The 9,800-nt window shown below is 32.1% G+C and overlaps 2 protein-coding genes across 2 annotated transcripts in view; one reads left to right on the top strand and one right to left on the bottom strand.

Annotated features, from left to right (window-relative positions):
* Positions 1 to 167: 167 nt before the first annotated feature.
* Positions 168 to 9,800, top strand: part of Flo2 (Flotillin 2) — a 255,373-nt gene continuing 245,740 nt past the window's right edge. The window contains exon 1 of the mRNA XM_064218255.1: positions 168 to 415. Coding sequence (XP_064074325.1) covers positions 367 to 415 — 49 coding nt within the window. The 5' untranslated portion in view covers positions 168 to 366. The remainder of the gene's footprint in view (positions 416 to 9,800) is intronic.
* On the bottom strand, positions 1,172 to 6,958 carry LOC113395521 (glucose dehydrogenase [FAD, quinone]-like). Its single transcript, XM_026633115.2, has 5 exons — positions 6,625 to 6,958; positions 5,304 to 5,531; positions 3,444 to 3,576; positions 2,589 to 2,708; positions 1,172 to 2,459 (listed from the first exon to the last, which is right to left on the bottom strand). The coding sequence occupies exons 1-5, from the start codon at positions 6,923 to 6,925 to the stop codon at positions 1,220 to 1,222; spliced, it is 2,022 nt and encodes a 673-aa protein (XP_026488900.1). The 5' UTR covers positions 6,926 to 6,958; the 3' UTR covers positions 1,172 to 1,219.

Genomic DNA, 9,800 nt, shown 5'->3' with positions numbered 1-9,800 from the left:
AGATATTACTAGAGATACAAGAGACTAACAATATAAAGTGAAACAATATCCGATGACTATAATTAAAAAGTTTGCCTAAGCTTGTTAAAAATTTGTTAAAAGTTGCCTATGCCGAACGTGTGGTGCCGACGGTTACCTGTGCCAGAATTGGGAATCGGCGCGCGCAGCACAAACTTTTCTGACAGTTGACGATGACGGAATATTGTGTAATAAAATTATCGTCGTGTGTGTAATGTGTATGTTATTGTTGTTTTCTACTTGTCAAATATTGTGTACTCCATCGGCGCGGGTTTTATTGTTGTAAATAATATCGATTTAGTGAATATTGATTAGTGGTTTTGTGAAGTGCATTTGTTTTTCAAGAATATGGGAAATATACATACCGTGGGCCCGAATGAGGCGCTAATAGTATCAGGTACGATTATTAAATTGTTTTCCTCGTTCATTATTACATATATTATTCAGGGAATACAACAATTGACCTAATAATACTTAAAAGAATATTGTTTTAAGATCGGTGTCAGCAGATTAAGCTATTGAGATAAGCGATGTGTCATCATTAATATTCTGCATAATACAATTTTCCCCATATATATGAACTGGCCTACAAGGCCATCGTTTAATTTATGATTTCAAACTTAACTAATGCTACTTACCTACATGCTGGCGTCTTTTTAGTACTCATTCTTAGCACTCGTAATCACGACGTATAATTCCTAATACATATTGTAACAAACTACGTGAGTGTTTTCATATTCATAGATATGCAATTAAAAAAAAAAAGTAATAATGAAATGTTCGTTGGAACATTCGTGTGTTTTTATTTAGCTGTGATCGTCACGTATTTGTGTTCGCTGCGATATAAAATGTAAATTAGGATAAAAGTATTTCAAGAGTTCGTATCACTGTGTTCTACCTGTTTAGTAGATCGACATCTAAAAATAATCTGTATAGCCCAGAAATAGGACATTAATAGTGTTTGAATAATTTGTAGAATTCTTCTTTTTATTTTATCTTTATTGAACAGCAACAATGTATTATTTTAAGATAATATGAAGTGTTAGCTCAAAACCAGTCAGAACTTATCGCGAAATGAAGATTAGGAAGCAAATATATGGACTGTCAAACGTCGGTTGTAAATAAATGTTCAAGATAAATAAAAGGCATGACGTCATCTTATAATATAATTAGTTACATTATTTTAACATTAACCGTAAATTTAATTTAAAGCCCATGTATTTTTTATCATATCTGCACATTTCTCTCCGATCATAATCGCTGGTGCATTTGTGTGCGCCGCTATGGTATTTGGTATAATGCTGCTATCCGCCACCCGTAATTTTTTTATTCCGTATACACGTAATTCCGGATCTACTACTGCTTCGGGATCCGACGCAGGACCCATTTTACACGTGGAGATCTGATGGTGAAGGGTCATTGTAACGGTTCTAATAGCACATTCCCAATAACTGTCGGTGCCAAAATCAAACTGCTTACAATTTGGAAATTTTTTCGTATACAAAGTCGCTCCATACTTCTGGAATGGCGGAGTATTAACCATCCGTATAATATATCGTATACCGGCTATCATTGTTGCAACGTCTTTTGGATGAGTCAAATAATTGCCATACAACTTTGGATAGTCAAACGGATTTTTTGATCTGAGTCTCAGGTATCCTTTCGATTTTGGATGTAATAACATAAAAAGTACTGTAAAGCTTTCAACATCTTCTATCGGCTTATAAACATCTTTGTATAGCCAGTCGGCCATATGAATTCCTCTAGCTACAGCATTACCTTCATCTGAAGAAAATGAAGCGCATCCTTCGAATAGTTCCAAATCAGGAAAATCCTCTTTTTCATCAGATAAGTTAGTTTTGATATATCCTATTGTTTCTATTCCAGCTAAGGATGAAAAGGGTCCGTCTCCAAATTGATTATATTGTACCATATTGTCAATGTTATTTATTTTTCTTTCCATTATTGTTAGCCTTGTCGAATTTAAAGTAAATACGATGGAAGGAAATGTTATGTGATCGTACAGGGATTCTCCGACTTTGAGATCTTGTATCACGGGAATGCCCATATATTCTAAATGTGATCTAGGACCGATTCCTGATAACATAAGTAAATGAGGAGATTCAATAGGACCAGCTGACAGAATAACTTCTTTCTTAGCACGTATTTTGTATCTCTGTCCGTTCCTTATAAATTCAACACCTGTAGCTGTTTTACTTTGTGGATCAATCAATACCCTGGTCACTTGGCTGTTGGTTAGTATGTGTAAGTTTTTTCTTTTCTTTTTATTATGTAAAAACGCCTTAGCGCTACTCATCCGTATACCACGACTCATAGTTGCTTGAATGTAATTGAAACCGAAACTGTCGGGACTATTATAATCAACTCGTCTGTTTCCTAATAACATTGCAGCATCCAGAAAAGCTTTTGATAATTTGGACCTAGAAAAAAACAATAAATTTTAATATTTTGTATTTTCAAATCGATTTCGTGCAGACGGCTTAGGTTAGTGTGGACATTTTTTAAAACTCGTTTCTTAATTGTTGGAACAGATTATTATTATTACTTACCGGAATGGAATATCCTCTACAGTCATTTCACCACTTCTGCCGTGCCAAGGCGAATCTCTAAATTCTCGGAGATTTGCTCGCTCCGATTTAATATAATAAGGAATTACATCGTCATATGACCTGTAAATAAAATATTTATAAGTATATGTATCAAATTGCATCTTTCATTTTTGTTTATATAAATAATTAATTAGAAAAGTAACCACACAGTGACGGAGAAAATAATAGTCTGTCACGTTATGTCGAATAGTTGAAAACAGTACAGATTTTAATCGACACTATTAATTTAACCGATAACGGTGGTAATTATTGAACAGTGGAGATAGAAAAAACCAAATAATCAGACAATAATAAAAACATACAGAAAACTAATAAGATCAAATATTTATTACAATTATGAAATTTCATGAATAATGTTCAATATTTAAATTCGCTATTCGCCTAACATTTCAATAATTATAATTTCTTGACACTACTTTGTTTGCAGTTGTAAATCAACAAATCAACATAACTGCCCCTTATAATATGTGATAAAATGTTTTGCGCATACTCACTTTGGGCACCCGTTACCAGAAACAAGTATGCGCAAAAAAGTTTATAAAATAGTAATTGCTTGCGTGCAATTATTCGAACACACGCAACTCGAGGGGAACGGAGTCTACAAGATTTGTTATAAATTTCCGTTACTAAAATCTTGAACTACGGTTAAAAAAAAGAAGCAAAATTTCTCTCAAAAGTTCTCATCTTGGAGTAAATTAGTTAAGAAAATATGGAAAAATCTGACACAATACTTATGCAGACGCAATGCTTCGCGTATTAATTCATATTAATATAAAATATTTTCTTCATATTTACCATCCGTAATTCCCTTTAGCTGCGATTCTGTCCCAATCCATTTTGTTACCCCTCGTGTAAATCATCAAGTTGACAACACTCGTGCCGCCAACTGCCTTTCCTCTGGGCCAAAAACATCTTTCATTTACCATACCTAAAATTAAAACATGTTAATTTGATTATATTCTTAGTATTATTAAGTTTTTTTAGTTCTGACTTCAGTAAAGTAAAATCAGCGAATCGAAATGATCGGACATTTTTGACACGTTAGTACCAAATTTTTAAAGGTATTTTATTAAAATGGAAAAGTTATGATAGCATAGCTATATATATTTATTGAAAAAAAACATCTTCAATTTGATCGAAATCACAATAACACCCCGAGCATAAATATTTTTATTTTATTTTAATATTGTATGCTTTGGTTTTGGAGGTACGTTTAAATTGAAATAAATTTTTAAACTTTAAATTACAATTAAAATATTGTTTTGTCTTATTTAAGTTTTTATTCATCTGCCATTTGCCCGTATGAATAAGTTCCACCTATTATTTATCCGCCAAACGGCAATACTCAGTATTGTTTTGTATTCGTTTAAAGGGTGAGTACGCCAGTATAACTATAGGCACAAGGATCATCATCACACATCTTAACTTTTTAGTACACGGTTGGTGGTGCGTTGGTGATATAAGGAAAGCTTAATATTTTTAACACCGCCAATGTCTATGATGGTGGTGATCACTTGCATTTGGTGGTCCATTTGCACGTCCGCCTGCTTATATTATAAAAAAATTGTAATGTTTTATTTGTGTATGACTCTCGAGTCCGCACCCCTTGTATTTGGACGCAGCTGAGTCATTGCTGCCTAGTGCAATGCCATTGTCATTCACATTGGTATTATTATTATGTATTAAACAGAACAGTTTATCTGACTTGAATTTAGTTTACCCTTCATAAACGAGTTCTTGTTTTACTCTTATTTGAAAGTTATGAAATGTTTCCTTCGCCTCGCATATTACGCGGAAAAATTTAGCAAAATGCAAAATTAAGTTTTTCTTATTACAAAAAACTGATGCTTATGCTGTACGGTTCTCGCTTTGAAGCATAAAGCCACCCCATTAAGTCATGTGTGGTGTTCGCCAAAGGGAACTTTATTTGAGGGAAGCTATCAACAGCATTGAGTATTTAAGCGTCTCAAGTAGCTGCGATACAGGGAAAACTAGAGGGCTAGTGTCAAGTTTCCCAAATCATATTTTTTTACAGTTTTATAAATCACTACGCAGGATAAAGGTAAGCGAGTTATGATGATGATTGAATTGAATACTAAGTCAATTATCTATTACGCAAGGGATGAAATTAATTTAAGTTAATATAATAATTTGAAGTGAACATATTATGTCAGTCAACTTAACAATTTGTTGTTTAAGAATTGCAATAGTCATCTCACGCACACTAAGACATCAAAAAGCGTCAAAGTGCGAGTCGGACTTGCCCATGCAGCAAATAAGAAAATAATTGCTCACGGTTAGTAGTAGTATTAGTCCGTTTATGTCATTTGCCTACGGAACCCTAAAAAGTCTACTTCAAATGACGTTTAAATAGGAAATGAATTAATTATGTTCTCTTCGTTCGAAATATTTAACGTCACAAAAACTAACGTCTTAACGGTTAACGTCAATAAGAACTGGTTCCTACAAAAAAATATACTAACATAATTTTTATATGTATGACTAGTTCCGCATGTGCTTATGTGGGGCGAGAGGTTCAGGGATTGCGAAGTTGCTAGGTACCTTATGTCCGTTTTAACAACAAATAAACAAACCTCCTTTTCCCACTTATAATGCTAATTATAATTAAGATCTAAGTTTAAAAATACCACTCACCCATACAGACACCTGGTTGATGTTCCATCAAATATGGCCACATGTACGTTGTTTGTTGCAATAATGGAGTTAAAATCGGTACTCCTGTTAGAAAAGCCTCGCCCTGTCCCGCTTCTAATAATAAAACGGAAGCTTTCCGTCTTTCACTGAGTCGTGAAGCGAGAACACTTCCCGCTGATCCTGCACCGACTATGATGAAATCGTATTCTTTAAGAGGTCCTTTAAATTCTGTCAACAAAATATAATGTTCGCTTGTAGTTGTAATCTATGTTTTTAAATAAATTAGGTATTTATGTTTCCAAAACACGTTCTAGAAAAAAGAAAAAAATTACAAGACCAGTTAAAAACAGAGAGAGAAAAAGGAAATAAGGCTTTCTTAAAATATGACGAACTGGTCATATTAAAACAAACATCCAAAAGAAAGTTCTCTCCTTCACCCAAAAAACCCACTGTGGACATGTCAAATGGAGGAAACACACAGACAAGCAAAAAGAAGAAATCACAAGAAAGACTGAAATTGATGAATTATATGAATCAATTAGAAAAGCATTAGAAACGTCGAACACACAGGTTATACTTATGGGTGATTTCAACGCTAAGGTGGGAGCACCTAAACATAACGAGGATCTGCTTGTGAAAAAACACGGACACGGCATAAGGAATAGTAGGGGCCAGAATTTCGTTAACTTTGCGCTTGAACACAAGTTGACAATAATAAATAGTTGTTTTTAGAAAAACCCGAATCAAAAATGGACTTGGAAGTCGCCGAATGGACTACACAAAAACGAGATTGACTACATTCTCACAAACCGCCCAAGATCATTTACGAACCTCGAAATTTTAAACCAGAACTACCCACCTGACCATCGTACTATCAGAGGAACACTAATGCTCTCTAAACATAAACTAAGCAGAACCAGATTTAATATAAAACAAGGTTACCAACTTAAAAGTGAAGATGAAATAACAAAGTATAAGAACATGCTGACATTAATTATAATCCTCTTAACAAAATGTATGAATTAAGATGTGTTTTAATATTACATTACTAGAAATAAACAAATATTGTCAGCAAATATGATGTTTTTGTAGATGTGTCACGTGCTTTTAATTGTATTATATGTTATGAACATAGATAGGTGTACAGATAATAAATAGTTTAAATAATTATCATTAGTAAAGCGTCCTAACATATGATTTCTATTTAATTTTCGTAACGATTTACGCACTCTAAAATGAACGTATAATGACTTTAATGCGGTTACGATGTTAATATTACGTTTAATAATAATTAAATATCAATAATATATAACGTACTTACCTAAAGGTAAATCATAATTATCTCTGAATGCTGAAAATATGTTCGGTTCAGATCTGTTAAACGCGAACATTGGAGATTTTAACATAGTTTCGACGATCCTACTTCTAATGGGCGTTGAAAATTTGTCTTCTCTCTTTTGTATTTTTTTATATTCATTATCGCAGTATTCCTCGCACGGCACTGGTTGGGCGTACTCGTAGGAAACAGTACCTTCATTATAGAAATCTTCTCGATTTGCCGTTACTGTTTCTTCATTATTTAAGACTAACATAACACTGGTCACTAATATTATGCCTCTCATATTAATGTGGCTAGTTATTTTTTTTTTGTTTTATTAAGGATCACTGTTCCACTCGAGTCCAGTGACTAAAATAAGACTCTCGATTTAGCGCTGATTTTTAAAAGCCAACAACTGGTTATAATTTTTTTGATGTTTTAGGGTTCCGTGTGATTTGCGAGACCGTTTTATTTATGAGGTCGTCGAACTTATGCAAAAAAAGATTTTTTATCATAATATAATACATTAATAACACAAATTCGAGTTATTTGTTTAATTCGACAGAAAAACTAAAGTGTAGTTTTTTGTCAAATATTTCAATAATGTTTGATTTTATTTGTTTTGATAAAAGATATTTTATTTATTGAAAAGAAAAACTAAATTCTTGGTTTTACTTTTTTATGATACGCGTTCTTGACTGCTTTGTAAAAGATGAAGTTATTATATTTAGTTGAAGCTCAAGTTCAATGCCTTTCTTGGCTACTATAGGATATTAAACTCATGGTACAAGCATTGAAAACAAACGGTTTATTTATTTAAAAATAAATTTATATATGATTTCTTTGCTGATGTAATATTTAAGGGTGTTAAATATTACTAAAAAAGTAAACCTGAGCTAAGATAAATATGTGTCATTCGAATTATTTTATTTTTTATTAAATTTAGAATTTGATTCATAAGTCAAATACAATAAATAAATTAAAAAAACAAAAAAAGAAATTGAAGTGTTTGAAGTCTATATAGATATCTAATAAGTTAAGCAATACATTTATAATTGTTTAGTGATTTTAATGTAGATTAAAAAAAAACGAATAAAATTTTAATGTTTTCCTTTCATCGCAACCAATACTTTAGTGTCAATGTATTCACCAAAACAAAAAAACAAAACAAATCTCTGTAATGTGTAGGTACATGCAGGTAGTGTTTTTATCGTGTTTACGTTTATTTTAAAAAAAAATCTTTTTACATAGCGAATTAAAGTGTAGTACTTAAAATTATCTTATTTTTTATTTATCTGCGAGAAGTCGCTAAAAGTTATGCTTGATAGATAACACACTTGGAAAAATTGTCATCCTTCAGTTGCAGTTAGATATCAAAAAGGCGTGTATTATGTATCGATTGAATTTCATACAGGTTATATAAATTTTCATTCCGTCATTATTCATAGTTATAGATAATATGTATCATTGAAATATGAAATGTGTTTGGAATTAGTGTAGCTACGAAGCTTCTTGCCGGTTCTTCTTGTTGTTCTCGTATTTTTAAATTGATTTAATCTTTTTAATAGGGGTCAGAGAGTGCTGTGTATACTCGAGTTAATATGATTGTTGGTTAGTCTACCTTTTTATATATAAAGGATTGACATAATATTTTGACATGACTATAGAGTATTTCGATTATCTAGAATAAGGACCTGAACCCTAGAGTCGTTTCATTTTCTGCGGCCGTAATTTAATACTTTAACCCAGGATATAATAAATTAAGTTACATTTTATTAAAACAAAAACAAATAGTTCAAAATTGTAGCTTTTGTTTCTTTTTATATTCATGTTAAAATATGATTTTGTTTTAATTTTCCCTGTATAGCTTCAAATAGTTTTAAAACGTGACATCAACATGATATGACATTAAGTTAAAGGAAGGTAACAAACTTGAAGTAGTAGTGTTACAACTGTACATATTTTTTACATTATTTATGTCGTATTTTTTATTGTAACAATTAACAGATAAAAGCTGGCTTTAAACAACCTTGGTATTTTAGATACGGTTATCTATGCTGAAGGTGCTTGGATGGGAGTATTAGGGTCGTCTTTGATGGCTGCAATACGGAATCCAGCATGATTAATGCTAGATTTTTAGTTTTCGTTGGCTGATAATCCGAACAGATATGACTTGGGAACTTTCAACAAAAGAGCGTAAAAAAATCTTAAAGGCCCCCAAGCATCACTGTTTTGCAGATGTCCATGGGCGGTGGTAGTCACTTTCCATTAGGTGAGCCTCCTGTGCGATTGTCATCTATACCAAAAAACAAAACTGCATATCAATGATTTACTATCTATTGATGTCATTGCTATGCGGATGACAAGTAATGTGTGGCATGACGCCTGTCGGATAATCTCGAATGGTCATAAAAAAGTTGAGTAAAAAGTATCTAAACTGGAGAACTCTCTAGGTAGAGTACCCGAAAAGGTAGAATCAAAACAAAGGCGATCGGAATTGTCGACGATCTCAATCTGACTGACAGATTGGAACCGTTAGAACTACGCTGCTGCTAAAAAATTTCGGTTTTTCTATGTGTGTTTTATCTACCTACTTTCTTTTGTGTTATTTATTTCAAAGTAGTAGATATGTATTCGGGCGGCTTGTAACCGCAGCCCAAAACGATGCTGCCATAACAATGACGAACAAGAGTAAGGACACACCTTTGCATTTATGTGAGATTTGATAATTTTAAAAATATCAACAGAATTAAGTAATCCATTACAGTGGACCTAGTACATTTATATTAATTTAATTATAATTTAACCAGTATAAAAAGGAGTCGTATATACTAGTTTTGGTGATATTAAAGGTCAAGGTGAAAAATGTGTTATCAATAGGCAGTTGGAATACAATCCAAGTTGTAGCTTGAGGATTTACTGTTCGTATTTATATTAATTTTGTTTCTTTAAAATATATATATTTAAATAAACTTAAAATAATTTTGTGAATTTACTAATTATTGCTATAACTATTTACAATACAATCAATATTGCAGTATAATCGAATTAATAATATAAAAACAAGTCATTTTTATCATTAATGTTAACTCGAAATCGTTGGTTATTTGTTGTTTATTTTAATAAGGATATCAATATTGTTATAGTTTTGTCAGCATGTGATATTTGTACGTTTACTG

The sequence above is a fragment of the Vanessa tameamea genome, chromosome 21 (assembly GCF_037043105.1).
Source record: "Vanessa tameamea isolate UH-Manoa-2023 chromosome 21, ilVanTame1 primary haplotype, whole genome shotgun sequence".
Classification (NCBI taxonomy): domain Eukaryota; kingdom Metazoa; phylum Arthropoda; class Insecta; order Lepidoptera; family Nymphalidae; genus Vanessa; species Vanessa tameamea.
The sequence above is the reverse complement of the archived record's forward strand: the minus strand, read 5'-3'. Positions and strand labels throughout refer to the sequence as shown.

Coding starts and splice junctions, on each gene's coding strand:
- LOC113395521 (XM_026633115.2), bottom strand. CDS start 6,925: ATGAGAGGCATAATATTAGTGACCAGTGTTATGTTAGTCTTAAATAAT. Junction 2,709..3,443: donor GCTAAAGGGAATTACGGATG/GTAAATATGAAG, acceptor TTTTATTTACAG/GTCATATGACGATGTAATTC. Junction 2,460..2,588: donor GTAGAGGATATTCCATTCCG/GTAAGTAATAAT, acceptor GTTTTTTTCTAG/GTCCAAATTATCAAAAGCTT.